This window comes from Ovis aries, chromosome 20, assembly GCF_016772045.2.
Source record: "Ovis aries strain OAR_USU_Benz2616 breed Rambouillet chromosome 20, ARS-UI_Ramb_v3.0, whole genome shotgun sequence".
Lineage (NCBI taxonomy): Eukaryota > Metazoa > Chordata > Mammalia > Artiodactyla > Bovidae > Ovis > Ovis aries.
The window spans coordinates 32,066,486-32,082,630 of NC_056073.1; the positions used below are offsets into that span (position 1 = coordinate 32,066,486).

General features: G+C 40.3%; 1 protein-coding gene across 6 annotated transcripts; it reads left to right on the top strand.

Moving 5' to 3' along the window:
- The first annotated feature begins 2,190 nt into the window (after window positions 1-2,190).
- On the top strand, window positions 2,191-15,667 carry C20H6orf62 (chromosome 20 C6orf62 homolog). Of its 6 annotated transcripts, none has more exons than XM_027958728.3 (5): window positions 2,191-4,547; window positions 6,235-6,411; window positions 7,452-7,574; window positions 11,545-11,679; window positions 14,281-15,667. In XM_027958728.3, exons 1-5 carry the CDS (start codon window positions 4,419-4,421, stop codon window positions 14,404-14,406), a joined length of 690 nt encoding a protein of 229 aa, XP_027814529.1. In that variant the 5' UTR covers window positions 2,191-4,418; the 3' UTR covers window positions 14,407-15,667. The 6 variants fall into 6 exon arrangements, with proteins under 6 accessions (XP_027814529.1, XP_027814530.1, XP_060259432.1 ...); XM_027958729.3 differs by having other exon boundaries at window positions 2,191-3,214; XM_060403449.1 differs by having other exon boundaries at window positions 11,545-15,667.
- The last annotated feature ends 478 nt before the right edge of the window (window positions 15,668-16,145 follow it).

A 16,145-nucleotide genomic window follows, 5' to 3' on the forward strand; every position in this document is an offset into this window, starting at 1 on the left:
ATGCGGTTCTCAAGGCATGAATACTGAAATGGTTTGCCATTCCCTTCTCCAGTGGACCACATTCTGTTGGACCTCTCCACCATGACCCGCCTGTCTTGGGTTGCCCCACAGGCATGGCTTAGTTTCATTGAGTTAGACAAGGCTGTGGTCCTAGTGTGATTAGATTGACTAGATTTCTGTGAGTATGGTTTCAGTGTGTCTGCCCTCTGATGCCCTCTTGCAACACCTACCATCTTACTTGGGTTTCTCTTACCTTGGGTGTGGGGTATCTTTTCATGGCTGCTCCAGCAAAGCACAGCCTCTGCTCCTTATCTTGGATGAGGGGTATCTCCTCCTGCCACCCTTCCTGACCTTCAATGTGGGATGGCTCCTCTAGGCCCTTCTGTGCCCCCACAGGCACCACTCCTTGGGCGTGGGGTTGCTCCTCCTGGTGGCCGCCCTGGCCTCGGGCGTGGGATTGCTCCTTCCTACCACAGCCCCTGGCCTCGTACGAGGGGTAGCTCCTCTCCGCTGTTCTGAAATCCTGAGTTTTATCCTTGAGTTTTCTGCAGTTATTACTATGTGATTCTGAAAATCAGGGAAGCACTAGCAAAATGCTGTATTTATTAAGGCTTCTCTGGTAGTTCAGACGGTAGAGAGTCTGCCTACAATGGAGAAGACCCGGGTTTGGTCCCTGGGTCAGGAAGATTCCCTGGAGAAGGAAATGGCAACCCACTCCAGTATTCTTGCCTCAAAAATCACATGGATGGAGCAGCCTGGTGGGCAACACCCTATGAGGTCGCGAAGAGTCCAACACGACTGATCGACTAACACACACAGTAATAATTTGGAAATCCAGAAATCTTTTAGTTGCAAACAATTTATTTTGAAGGGTGGGTATAATTAATCTTTTGGTTCATGGGTTATAAAGGGGGGGGAGTCATTACAGGTAATATATTTTGATTTTACCAAGTGAAGAGCAATAATTTGGGGAACCAGTAGAGTTCTAAAATTTCATCACAGAGTAGCTCATAAAAGATTTAGCCTTTGCTTTCGTTGAATGTTGACCTTTGCGGATTTATTTATATACCTTCGTTTTATAGGTACATTGGAGCTCTGAAAAATGGGACCAATTGCTCTTTGGAGTCACAGATGTGATTCGAAGACGTTTGGGTCCGTCCTACACATACGCTCTTCATATTTTGAGGAACCACCTAAGGGACAGGTCCCAGGGTGTAAGGTCCTGAGTGGCGAAATGCCATAGAAATTGTGTTCTCCATGTAGGGTTAAAATGATGCACGGGGCAGATTCGGCAGTTTTCCTCCTAAGCCACAAGAGCAACGCTCCAACGGCGTCTTCGACCTTCTTCGGAGCTTGAGGACCGCCCCCCGCCCCTCCGCTTCTCTGCGCACGTGGAGAGGTGGGAAACAGAGCCACGTGAGACCTACATAAGTCATTTTCGGCGGCTTAGCCGTTTCAAGTCCAGGTATTGGAAACGAACGCTCAGCTGCACGAGACCGCAGGGCAGACCCACAAAAGGCCTGCCAATCAGTGGTTGAGAAACAAAACCACGACGAACTGAAGTCAGCATCTCCGCCTCCCCTCCCGACAAACACTTCCCTTTTCCTCCTCCACCCCACCCCACCTTCGCATTCTCTCCGCCCACCGGCTCTGCCCACCCGCTCCGCCTCTCCTGCGCCCCGGCCGAGTCCGAGGAGGGCACGAAACGAGGGCAGGGCGAGTCCATCCGGGTGCTCCGTCGGGGAGGGCGTAAGGGCGTGGCTTTATGACGATTGCGGGGGCGGGGCGAGGAGCCAACTCTGGTGCCGGGCCCACCCGACAGAGAGGGCGGAGGGAGATTGGGTCGGCCCTTTTCACGCCCCATAGAAACTGCATTCTGGACAAGAGGGGGAGATGTCTAGTCTCAAACTCCCCTTTTGAGGCGGAAGTGTTAACCAAGAAGCTTCAGCTCGGAGAGTCACCCATCTCAAAGCTTTCTCACACCCTCTGCCCCTGCTCTTCTTTCCTCCCTCCTTGAGAACCATGTAAACCTCCCCTCCAGCCGGTCTTCTCTCCCCCTTTGCCCCTGCGCAGATGGTGGCGGCCCGCGCGGTGCGCAGCCGCAGAGCGTTCGGGGCGGTGCCGGTGAGGGGCGGGTGACGCAGCGGCCGTCGCTGCCATTTTAAGTTGTTTGTTCTCGCTTCTCGTCTCAAACGCGACTCTGCCCCGGACCTGGGAGGCGTCGAGGCCGCCGCTGTCGCTTCCGCAGCCATCGGTGGGGGGGAAACCAGGCTGTGCCACCGCGGACGCTCATCCTCCGCTTCGGCTTCTCCCCCCTCCGGTCTCCTCGACCTTCTTTCCGAGAGCCGGAACTCGATCCGTGCCGAGAAGAAAGACTCCAGAGCAGATGCTTGAACTTAAATAACTTTTTATTTTGGGGGGTTTTCTTCGCTGACAGACCCCCTTTAGCGCAGGGCTCCCCCCACCCTTCCTCTCTTCCCCCTCCTCGGCCAGTACAAATCCAACCCCCCCTCCCCCTTCCTCCTCGTTTCTCCTCTTTTCTCTCGCCGTCGCCGCCGTCCCCGCGTTCTTCCCGTCCGCCGCCGCCCGGGGCGCCGAGCCAGACTATGGGTCCCAGGTGGGGGCTGAGCGGCGGCAGCAGAGCGGGCGGCCCGGTCACAGTGCGCACTGCAGCGGGGATGGAGGGGTTCAGTTGGCTGGTGGTTTTCTCTTGACATGGCTCCTGCCCGTGCTGCGAGCAGCGCCCCCACCGCCGCCGCCTCTTCCGCCGCCGCCACCGCTCCGCCCGCAGGCTGCGGCTAGAGGGCCCGAACCCCGCCCGAGAGTCGGTCCGCCGGTCCCGGTCTCCGCGGGGACAGGGAGGGGACTTCCCCGTCACCCACCCCACCCCAGCCGCCTCCAGTCCATCCCCCCCTGTTCCTTCCGGAACCCAACTAACGACCCCGCCCTAAACCATCCAAACTCGGGAAACATGGTCTGTTCAACGTGAGAGCTGAATCCGGAATCCGGAACTTTTCTTTTTTTAATTTTTTCTTTCCTTGGGTGGGGTGGGGTGGGCATACTTTAAAAAGTAATTAATATTAACGCAACTATTTTCTTTTCTTCCCACTGATCCTTCCCCTTTACCCTCTCCCGCCTCCTCTACCTGGGCGGGGATTGTTTCCACGATGAAATGAGTGAAAACCCGAGTGATCCAGTGTCTCCCGTGGTGCGAGTGAGTCGCTGCCGCTGAAGGCAAAGGGTGGGGGTGGGACCTCCGGGGGGTGGAAGGCAGGTGGCCCCCGGGCACTGCCTGGGCTTTGGGAAAAAGAACCCGCCACCTTTGCCTCAGCAATGCTCACAAGAAGATAAGTCTCACTCCCCACGGTCTTGCACGCGGGCAGATTCATAGGGAACAGTCCCTCGGGGAATGTAGGACTCATTGCAGGACTTGGGGTGTTGGGATCCCGGGCATTAATCAGGTCTAACCACAGAGCCGGAATCATTATTATATCGTATTATATATACCCCTTTTTCTTCTGCCATCATGATTCTCCTTGGCAGCAGCATTAGCAGCCGCCTGATGGTGAAAATGTGGGTGATGGGGAAATTGGTAATGACTCCGCTGTTTTTTCTTATGGCTCCTTTGGGCAACAGCTGCCCGCCCCCGGTATACACTGTAGTTGATTGCAGGGAAACCCTGAACCTCTCCCCTTCTTTCTCTACCGATTTTGCACTTTTCTCTTTGCTCACCACCAAGTGTAATCAATAACACGCACTGATAATACATAGCAATAGTGAAATCTGAAATAACTAAGAATTAATTAGGTACTACAGCCATGAATCTGGCTGGGTAAAGTTCAATTGGATATTTCAGTTTCATTCACCTACCCTGTTTTGGTTTTGGGGGGAGGTTATTTTGGTGGCTTTTTTTTTTTTTTTCCTTTTTGATATTTGGAAAGTAAGGATCACAGTCCCCATCCTCATTTCTTTTCATTGCTCCTCTAAAAAGAGGCAAAAATCCGGATGGATTTTAAGGATTGGACTGGTGTCAACTGTGTTTTATTGCACACCTAAATCCTATTAATAGGTTTATCCGTTCCCCCAACTTTATTTTGGCAGTCAAGCCAAATGTGTTTTCCAAAAAGTTAGTTCAAGTATTTTCTCTTTCCTGCCTTCCTTCCCTTCCTTTTTCCCATCTGACCCCAACCATTCTTGTCCAAACATGACTGGACAGCAGCTTTTGTTTCTTGACCCTGTAATATGACAGTCTCCTAATATTGCCAGAAGGTGCAGTTTTGGGGTTGCGGTCGTGATTTTAGCTATACAATCATATTAGGGGAAAAAATGACTTGTTTCTGTTGTACTTGAGTCTTAAGAAAAAGTGCCCATAGTTTAGTGACAATTTCCAAAGGCTTTAGTACCACCTGTATTTCAAAATGGGGGACCCAAACTCCCGGAAGAAACAAGCTCTGAACAGACTACGTGCTCAGCTTAGAAAGAAAAAAGAATCTCTAGCTGACCAGTTTGACTTCAAGATGTATATTGCCTTTGTATTCAAGGAGAAGGTAATTTAAAGTTCTTAATGTGATTTAGCACAAGGTGTTTTGTAAGTGTATGGTTAGGGTAAAGAGTGGTGGACAAAAGTCTCCATTTATATGCTTTAACTTTGACCCTTAAGGTAATTAACCTCAGTCAAAGGAGTTAAGGTGTAACCATGAATGAAAGGCTTGTGTGTGCATTGGTTTGGAAATAATATAATTTTAAAGCTGAGTAGGATCCCCTTTAGTTAACGTGGGATCAGTAGCCTTGTAAAACTCGCATTTTTGTTTTACAATAAATTTTATTTAGGTGGAGTTACATAGAGAACTTGGTTACTGAATTTAAAGATTATCTAGGTATCTAGAATGTTTGAAAGTAGTAATTGGAATCAAAATGTTTACTTGCTGAAAGCTTTCTGCTTAATCTCCATGCTGTAGTTTACCTTTTCTCATGGCACATCTAGTGAAATAGAATGCACCTTTATTTTCAGGAGTAGTTGATTACTGCAATGGTTAATTTGTTTTTAGAAGTACAGCATGACCAAAAGAAGTGTACAGTTTTTTTGGTGTTAAGAGTTAATCCCACAGTAAAACAGCAAATAATGAGTTGTGAGTAGTCATGGAAAACATGATAAAACCTTTTGGCAACTGAAAATAATGGACAGTTTCTTAGATAATCAATTTCTACTTGACATGAGGTTAGGTTTTGAATATTAAGGAAACACTACTTTGATTTTGTGCTTAAGTTGTGAGCTAATTTCACATCAAAAACAACATCTTGGCATGGTATATCTTTAATTTGAAAGTTTCTCACGTATTTATTCCCACTATTAAAGTTAATAGTATTTAAGATACCAATACGAGCATAACTGCTAGGTATAGCATAAAAAGTGGTTTCTAAAGTCGTTTGTTTTGAAATGATTGTCTCAAGATTGAATATCACGGATTTGCTTTTTTCTTTTTTCGTTAATTGCAGAATTGATAAGACCAGATTTTAATGGACACTATTACAGTGTAGGTTCACTAGAAATATGAGATAAAAATAGACTAGATTTCTGAATTTATCAGATGCTGCAAATTATACCATCTAGCTCTTCTCACACCTGTGGAAATCTTTGACTGGACAGTATCCAGACAGTTGTCTTGAGCAGTTCATGAATTTTATAACCTAAATTGATGAGTTCTTGATCTTAACTAAGTTTGAAGGTTTGGTGGACATTTTTTCCTTCCCTTTTGAATATTGACATTTGTAGTTCAATAATACCCAGAAGGGATAATGGAAATTGACCCTAGAGCCTTGATTTTAAACTGCTGAGAGTTTGATTTTGCTGTATGTAGAACCAGTTAAGTGAACTTGGATCAGGAGTAAATCACTGTTTTGTTTTTTTAACTGCAGGGGTATCTGGTGTTTGTTTCTCATTGTTTAAGAAATACTGTGCAAAATAAGTTCTTGGTATGGTTACCATACTGCTAAAAAAAAAACATGCAGTTAAACATTCTGATAATAGCCTATTTGTGTGTGGTTGGGAAGTAAGGCAGTTGAGGGAAGAACAGAGGGATCCACCTAGTTTGAAAATGTGTGTTTTCTGTATGGAAATAGCTTCAGTTAAGAATTTTGCTGTGTTAGAATAATGCTACAAAACATTGTATTATGAACTCTGGGTGTTAGACAATGTGCTACCAGTAAGTTAATACACTTTTTTTTTTCTTTTAGAAGAAAAAATCAGCACTTTTTGAAGTGTCTGAGGTTATACCAGTTATGACAAATAATTATGAAGAAAATATCCTGAAAGGTGTGCGAGATTCCAGTTATTCTTTGGAAAGTTCCATAGAGCTTTTACAGAAAGATGTGGTGCAGCTCCATGCTCCTCGATACCAGTCTATGAGAAGGGTGAGTTCTGTTTTCAAGTCTTGATTGGGTAGGCTTTTGTGAGCTAAACTTGCCTTTTTTTTTCTTCCTAAGAATGGGTAGTGAACGGTGATCCTAAATGTCTTTAAAAACGGAATTTAAACAAAGCATGTGTAACTTTCTTAGGCATTACTCTGTTGGTAATAGTGTGCATTGTTGTGATTCATGTATTATATTACTGAGATTTCGTTTTTCAGGGGAGAATAAAACATCTTGCCCCTTGTAAATAAGGAACTTTTGAGGCGGTTTATCTAAACTTCTGCAACTCGTTGAAAGTTACTGTGGGCAAAGTAACTTGAACAAGAGGGCCCCATCATTAGTAGGCTTGGGGGGCAGCTGGAGATAACCGTGTAGTGGTCTGGAAGAGGTTAATTGGCCTCAATAATCGGCATATGATAAAAATAGCATTTCACCTGTAATAAGGTGATTTAGAAGTTCCAGGACACCTTTGCTTAATTAGGCTCTGAGTTTGAAGAGTGGAAATAATGGTACAAGAACTTAAAAGACAAAACAATGAGAGGTTCAGTTGCAGTTTTCACAGTGCACTGATAGTTTAGATCTCAATATGATTGAACCTTGGACTGATTGACTATATGTGAACTCTACAAAATAAAAATTAGAATTCGGTCATAAACTATTCAGATTGTATACAGTCCTATTACTGTCACCTCTTAAAAGACATAATATGTGGTAGACCCTTAACACGGATTTGCAGCAACTGTCAGGGCCCACTTAGAAGTGGGTTTTTTAAAATAAATAATTTACAGTACTACTCAGTCCACAGTTGGTTGAATCCGCAGGTAAAGAACTGCAGGTATGGGGGGCTAGCTGTAAAGTCACATGCACAGTTTTTGACTCTCATCAATGTCTCTCCTGCCCAGGTTGTTTAAGGGTCAGCTGTATAGTGAACTTTTTGCACTTGAAAATGTTTTTGTAGTCAGACCCTGTAATTTGTGATATTGCTTGTTATGGCTTTGTTTATTTGAAAGTAATGTTTTGTGTGTGTGTGTGGCATTTTACAGGATGTAATTGGCTGTACTCAGGAGATGGATTTCATTCTTTGGCCTCGGAATGATATTGAAAAAATTGTCTGTCTCCTGTTCTCTAGGTGGAAGGAATCTGATGAGCCTTTTAGGCCTGTTCAGGTATTTTATTCTAAAATAAGTGTGGTGAACAGATAAATAAGTTGAAAACTCAGAGAATAGGTTCCAGTTTAAGAAATTCCTTAGGAATATGCTTTCTGATAGGTTTTCCTTCACGAGTCCCTCCTGGCCTTTTGACTGTTGTAAGAATGGACAGCATTTGGATTACAGAATCTCTTGAGATTGAGGTGGTTCTGACTACCCAGTGTGTCTTTGAAATTATGGTCAGAGCAAATGTTTTAAGGTAGACATTTGTTGAGTTATAGTGGGGCCCATAGATAAACTTTAGAAAATCTCTTCCCCTCCACCACACTCGCTTCTAAAATATTTTGTATGTAACTCTGGTTCTCAGAGGAATCTCATCTAAGAAATGAATGAAGAAACCCTTTCCTAGGAGTTGATTTGCATATAAAGCTTCCTAGGAGAAAAGAATTTAGTAGTGGTTCTGAACTAACTTTCCTTGACATTTGGCTATGTTTGACTTGTCATGTAATGTGCTTGACTATTTCTAATGTTTTATTTAAGGGAATTTATGTGTGTGTTGATGTAGTTTTATTTATAGTATATCTGTGTGTGCATGGTTGTAAGTACAAGAGCCACCAAAATGTTAATTGTGGTTAGTTTTAGGTCAGATATAGCTATCTTTTCCTTTTTTACTTAAATATATATATATGTTTAATAAATGTCTACAATGAACATACTTAGCAATCGGACAAACTAAGAAGTAATTGAGTTTATTTAAAGACTAAGTATACCAAACTAAATTTTAGAAGGCTTATTTTGAACTAATTGCTTAGGACTATGAAAATTGTCATTGAAAAAATTTTGCTTTTATCCATTCTAACGAAGTGTCTTTATAGTGCTTTTGGGTGTAATAGACTAGTTGGTATCCTCCTCCTGTCCCCAGGGTAATGTTGCTACACATTAGCTCAAATAAGTTGTCATTTTTCTAAGGTTCATTTGACGGTAGGCTAGATAGAGGTGAACGTCGTCTGTGTGGTGTTATAATTGATGACATCTGACTAAGATGAATGCGCTGGAGAATTGAAGCTGAATATAGAAGACAGAAATGGAAAAGGCATGTTACGTTATCAGGGCAGGTCTTACACCTTGATGGTGCTGCTCTCCAGAAGCACTGTTAGGTTTTTGCTTTTTTCAGTTCAGAATTTCCCATTTGAAAAACTTAGATGTGCTTATCACAGTATATTTTTTAGTTTCTAGTACCCTGTCTTTCAGACCTTGTTTTTAAAAAATAGTTGTATTAAAATAGTCTTCTCAAGTGTTACTTTTTTAAAAAAAATCATGGCTGTTATATTGAGTGTTGACTGCTAGGCTGTCTTTCAAATAAAATTTGATGTATATTGAATTTCAGTCCTTAAACTAGGTGGATGGGAACTTGCTTTTGCAAAGAAACTGTCAGATAGGTAAAAATAATCCAAGGTCATGCAGTTAAGTGGTAGTCAAGACTTAAGTCTAGGCTGACTGTAAAGCCTGCGATCGTAACTCACTACCCTGTACTGTGGAAAGTTTCCTGCATGATAAAACCTTAAATTATGGACTGAATATAAGCAGTAGGGTATAGGATTATCTAGGATATAGATAATATTTTTATAATTAGCAGTATAAAAACAAACATACTTCTTTGGAGTAATTTTAATATAAATATCCTAAATGAGTGGAGAAGGCAATGGCAACCCACTCCAGTACTCTTGCCTGGAAAATCCCATGGACGGAGGAGCCTGGCAGGCTGTGGTCCATGAGGTCACTAAGAGTTGGACATGACTGAGCGACTTCACTTTCTTTTTTCACTTTCATGCATTGGAGAAGGTAATGGCAACCCACTCCAGTGCTCTTGCCTGGAGAATCCCAGGGATGGGATATTTTAGAATAGTGAATTGTAAAAATGATTATTAGCCCATTTGTTTCAAACAATCTTTGAATCTTTCTCTGGTGGGCTGCCGTCTATGGGTTCGCACAGAGTCGGACACCACTGAAGCAACTTAGCAGCATCCTGAATGAGAAACCTTAAATAAAAATAGGGTTTATTCTCTCAAGGTTAGTGAAGGAAAGGCAAACTTTAATTCACACACCTTTTTTTCTGACTCAAAGCATTTTAAAAGCAGAATACTTCAGTAGTGAGATTTAGTAGAAACCACAGTAAAGATTGTTTTAAAATATTGAGTTCTGCTCTATTCATAGTACTGTGAAGCCCAGGGAGTGGTCTACTCTTTCCTCTTCGTTCCTACTGCTTTGGCTGCAGGTTAGCTCTTCATCCCGCTATTACAACATTCATTACTTTCCTTCCGGGAATTGTTTCTTACATGCTGCCTGTTAGTTTTCTTTTTTGTGTGGACCATTTCTTCCCAAAACTCTGGATATTCAAACAGGATAGAATTGATGTGCCACAGAAACACAGGCAAAGCCTTTTTCAGTCTCACTTGAATTTCTTGTCAGTGTGTTGTCTACTGGCCTTTCCATCCACCCTGATATATGCCATAGTGAAACACTTGAGGCTGTCTTTTTTGAGCAGCATCCTGATTTTGACACACTTGTGTTTGTGTAGGTTCTGTTTCCTAGAATGGCATTTTCCAAATTGGTTTCCATTTTTATTTTCCCTAGAGAAAACTACTGTCATCTTTCAAGGCCCAATCCAAAATCATCTGCCAATACTGGCCTCATTGTCTACTGTTGGTTATTTATTCTTTCTTCTCATGGTGCTTTTAACAGGAAGAACCCATTTTAAGATTTTTTTTTTTTTACAAATAACCACATCGTATCCTGGGAAAGGTTTGAAGTAAGTTAGGGTTTACGTTTTTATGTTGCTTTTCCTCTTCAGCAGTATGTGAGTCCCTTAAGATTGAGATAATCTTATTTATATTTGTCAGTATCTAATAACATGCTTTTTGTATCGAGTTCAATACATATTTGAGTTGTGCAGAAGTATAATTCAATATTTTAATCTAGAGTCATGTGTAGGGGATACCATGTTTTATGTTACGGCTTATGAGAAAAACTGGTGGGTAGTAAAACCCTAGACAGCAAGGTCTGATGCTTTTTCCATGTTAGTATTTTCTACTGTCTTTGACATAATGGGAGAATAAAGATTGTTTGAACCAAATAGGCTAATAATCATTTTTACAATTCACTATTCTGAAATATCAGATTGTTTAAGGTTTCCAGGTTTCTTGAATTCCCTGTTAGCCTGGTCTTCTCACCTGTCATTGGGCCTCTCCATAGACATTTTGTTGGATAATCTTCCTCATGTTAAAAGATCAAAAAAATGTTATGACTGACTTGATAACTGTTTTTCATAATGTAAAAAACTTTACTGATATGTGAGACCTGGAAGTAAATTTCAGGTGTGGGTTTTACATTTCATTTACTCCTCTTAACTGATGGGTTAGAGCCCTTTTATTTTATAGGTGAGGAAGCTGAAATTTAGCAAAGTTAAGGGGTTTGGGGTCATGTAAGTAGTGAGGTGTGCAGCTGGGATTGGAATATAAATAGATTTCTTTCCAAGAGCCATCTGTAGCATTCTTGTTATATAAGAGAAAGATGGGTGGTATTATTGGACTAAGTACTAAAGCAGGAGTCTTGAGCTGAGTAGGTCTGAAAATCTCATTTAATGGTATTTGGCTTAAAAGGAGTATTCAAGTTTAGTCACTTCGGTATAGTTTTACTTGAAGGTCAAATTATGAAGTGGTAAACAATAGAACTTTCTGTGATGAAGGAAACTTGTGTATCCCAAGAGATTATTTAGAATGGTGGCTACTAGCCACCAAATGAGACTATGGATCATTTGAAATGTGGCCAGTACAACTAAAGAACTGAGTTTTCAAATCCACTTAATTAATATCAATGTAAGTAGCCTCTATTGGTTACCATATTAGCACAACTGTATGCATGTGGGCGCAGTAGACGTTTTAGATAGTGTAACATGGTTGCGGTTACATGTAAATATCTTATTTCTTAGGCCAAATTTGAGTTTCATCACGGTGACTATGAAAAACAGTTTCTGCATGTACTGAGCCGAAAGGACAAGACTGGAATTGTTGTCAACAATCCTAACCAGTCGGTGTTTCTCTTCATTGACAGACAGCACTTGCAGGTAAACTTTTTTTTTTTGGTAAACCACACAAGGGCTCATTTTAAAAGTTTACTGGTTAGTAAATTGTTTTCTGTATGTTATTTAATTCTGATTTGCCCCTTCAGTATTGCATTATTTTTGAAGTTATTTAAAAACCGGGAAACAGATGTCCTGATCTTAACCTGGAACATTGATTCCCAAACTGCTGCATGTTAGATCTACATGGGGAGCTTTTCTAAAAGTCATGATTTCAGTTTGCAGTAATCAGAATCTGTATTTTGAATAAAATCCTCAAGAGATTGATAACACATTTATGTATTGAGAAGCACTGGCATAGATCTTTTAAATATCTAAAAGGATGAAAGCACATCTGTATTTTAAAGGTCCACAGGAATTTTAAATAAGTACTTCCAATTTAGTAGCAATCCAAGTATGCCAAATTGATTTTATTCTGTAAAATGTTTATTCTTATCGGCCTAAGCCTAATAAATGTCATCACTTAGAATTCATAGTGGGTAATAGATACTTTGTTAATTGTTAAAAATAGCATTGTAATTTATTTAGCATTCATTCAACAGATGAGTGCTAAGTGTCAGGTATTGTATAGCAGTGAACAAGTTAGAAATTCCTGCCCTATGGGTTGGCATTTCATTGTGGGAAACCTAGAAGTAGGTAAGTAATAAATACTACTTTTTTTTTAAGTACAATATTAATTGCATTGTGTAGAACATTTTTGTTTTTGTTTAGCAAGTCTGTGCAAGACAAGGTACTAGAGAATTAGACAGGGGAGTCAAACTGCTGCCTTCATGGAGCGGATAGGCTATTTGGGAAGATTGTATATTTTGTACCTTATAGAAAGTGTAGTTACAAGTAAAAGAAACTGGGAGTTAAAGAAAATTAATTTCGCTGGAAGCATGTGATAAAACTGATAGAAAAGTATACAGTTTAGGTGGGGTGTTTTTTGTTTGGGGCCTTTTTTGTTTTTAGTTTCTTATTTACCTTAGTGCTCCTGGGGTGAATATTTTTTGGTTGACTCTTTTATCCTTTGTAATTGCTTATAGTGTACTTTCGTTTGAGTTACTTACTGAGAAAATACTGTAGAGCAGGATATTCGACTAGTGTCTACAGTTGATCCTTGAATGACACAGGTTTCAACTGCACTTGTCCACTTACACGTGACGTTTTTCAATAAATACATAACTGCTCAGTCCAGTTGGCTGAATTCATGGTTTGTTCAGTGAGCTGATGTGTAACTGTATATATGGAGGGAAGACGAAATTATACATGGAGATTTTCACCTGCATTTAGGGTCTGTGTTCCAATCCCTATGTCTTAAGTGTCGTGTCATCTGTACATAATATTTTACGCATTCATGACGTAACCTTTTTCTTTTTTTGATACTTTCAGGCCATGTGGTTTATTTGTGAATTTGTTCAAATTTTCACAAATCTCAAATTTTCTCCAATATGTTTATTGAAAAAATTTACTTACATGTGGCCCTGAGCAGCCCAAACACATGTTGTTTAGGGGTCAACTGTATTATGCACCAAACTCAATACTAAGAGCTTTCCGTGTATGAGCTCATTTAATCCTCATAACAGTCTTTTGATGTATAGATCTTACTATTCCCATTTTATAGTTAAGGAAATTAAGAAATTTGATTGAAATCTTCTAGCAGAGATCGCCCCTTTATATTCTAACAATATATATGATAAGGGCTAGACCAAAAAAATTTTGAATGGGTGGTGGTATAGAAGCTCATGCCTAGAATTCAGATTCTAACATACATGCAGTAACTTACTGGCCATGAGACCTTGGACAAATAACTTCTGTGATCATGTTCTTTTCTATAAATGTAGTAAATGAAAGTCCTAGGTTTTAAAAGTTAAAATGAAAAAATATATATGTATGGGTTCACTTATGTACATAGGTATATAGACTGCATCAGACATTGGCAAAGTCCACCTTCTGTTCCTTTTGCCTTTTTTTTTTTTTATTTTTTAAAGAGGTGCTATAGTGAAAAGATGGAAAACTTTGAAGGCAGTTCTGGGTTCAGACTTCATCTTCCACTTATCAGCTGTAGTTTTTTGTGAAAGTACCTAGCACTTGTTTATCAGAAGTTAGATGTTAAAATGGTAACTGCTTTGTTAAAATACTCAACGAGTGTGATTTATCTGTTAATACTTTGGCCTTGTCCTTTACCTCAGCATATGCTTAAATCTCTTAACCTATTTCTGATTTCTCTACCTTCTGCTCTCACCACATCTGCTGTCTTTCTGTATACAAACGTGATTGCAAATTATTCAAATCTATCTCCATGATATGCCTTTAGTCCTAATTTCTTGTAGCTAGTAGTTTGATTTTCGTAACTTTAAAGTCTGCATAAATTCTGTGAACATTTAGTATCTTATTGACTCTTTTTCTGTATTTCGTATGTGAAGGTTCTGTCCCAGCTAGACTAAGTCCCCTATGATTAGGGACCATAATTTCTTGCCTTACTCTATATGCTTTGTTACTGTGTTCTTAAGTGCTTAATAAATTGTGGGAGATTTTCATGTGATAATTGGCCAGTTACGTTGAGGTGCTTCTTAAGAATATTCTACAAATTTTTTCCCCTTCCAGACTCCAAAAAACAAAGCTACAATCTTCAAGTTATGCAGCATCTGCCTCTACCTGCCACAGGAACAGCTTACCCACTGGGCAGTTGGCACCATTGAGGATCACCTCCATCCTTACATGCCAGAATAGAGTGCTGACCAGCAAAATGGAGAAGATCAGAGAGTGCAGCAGCAATTTTTTTTTTTCTTACCACTTGATTCTTTCAGAGTTTAAAGAAAAATGGACTCATGCACAGAACACTATGCATTTTGAAACTTGTTCATCCTGGATTTTTTTTTTTTTTTAAATCATTTGTATCTCAGAACTTAAATTAGATGTCTTCTGCACGGACTGTGTGAAAGAAGATGCTTTGCATATTTGCTGCACTGCATCAGCATCTTACTAAAAATGTGAAATGAAAGGACTATTGTACACTGAAATGCTTAAATGTTTCCGAAAGCACAAGGTGATACTCATTTTTGATGGTCTTTCCATTTGTGCTGGTGTTGGCCTCTTTGACACCTGTCATCAGTATTTGCAGGGTGAGAAGTGAATTAACAGGTATAAACAACGTTTTTAAAACTTACAGCTTTGCTATAATCACCGTTGTTCAGAGCAGTATCAGATTCATTGGAATGGCCAAAAGTGGTTGTTTAAAAAAGAAAAAGAAGATACAACCATGGGAAAGAAATCTTTAAAAAGCATCTCATTGTAGGCAGTCTTGCCTCATGTATTACTGGGTCATGTTTGTTTCCTGGTACTCATAAATGTATGTATTTTATTTCCAGATCTCTTTCCCCAAGTTGCTGTTACGAAAGAGGATTCTGCCGAGTGTGCACACAGTTACACACGTTAAAGCAGATCTGGAGTCTGAAGTAGCTAAGCGGCTATGAAACTGAGAAATACATTCATAGCTGCAGAAACCACAATAGGTAGAGGACTTTCCTTTTGGTTTTTGTTTTTTGGTTTTGAAAAGGAGAGATTTTTATTATAAAGAAAAACAATTCCAGTGAATTGTGCAGAAATACTGGTTTTTACACCATCCTAAAGGAAAACTTAGGGGTTTTTTTGATGTAGAAAAGTTATGAAAGTTGGGATCTTAAATTGTGTGGGGAGGAAAAAAAACACCATTGAGTGTCAAAGTTCTAAAAGCAGAACTCATTTTGTGCAATGAACATAAGGAAAGACTACTGTATAGTTTTTTTGTTTATTTTTCTTTTAAATGAAGAAAAGCTTTGCTTAAGGGTTGCATACTTTTATTGGAGTAAATCTGAATGATCCTACTCCTTTGGAGTAAAACTTAGTGCTTACCGGTTTCCAATTGTATTTAGCTTCTGGTTGGAATTTGAATAAATGAAAACCTAAATAAAATAGGTGAAAGTTCCCTGACTATTCAGGTGAATACACAAAACTTGAAGTGGTAACTTTTCTTCTAAGTCACCTGGGTACCTGTTATTGAGACCTTAGCCCATGGCTAAGCTGTAAACTCAGAAGCAAAGTTGGGTTTGTAATTTGAACAGGAATGGGAATCAAAGACATTTTGTCCGCTTGTAACAATTACCGTCCTGGCCTTATACCTGGCTTTGTGGAAAAGACAAAAATACTCTTATTCACAATGCACTTCCATGTTTTCTGATCAATTGACAATTGGAATCTACTTGAAATGAACACTTTCTGATGGTCAGGGACTGTTCTAAACTCTACCTAACTGCCCTGAGTGGAACTAGGTGCAAAGGTTTACAAACTTGCCCCCATAGTCAAGTTTTGAAGGGTTCAGGCCAATTTTTTTTAAAAAAAACAATGTCTTTATTTGGTATTTGAGTGATTGCCTTTGTGGTTAAATTTGGATTAGGTATCCTGGTCATTGCCCATTGTGAGTGATGTTACAC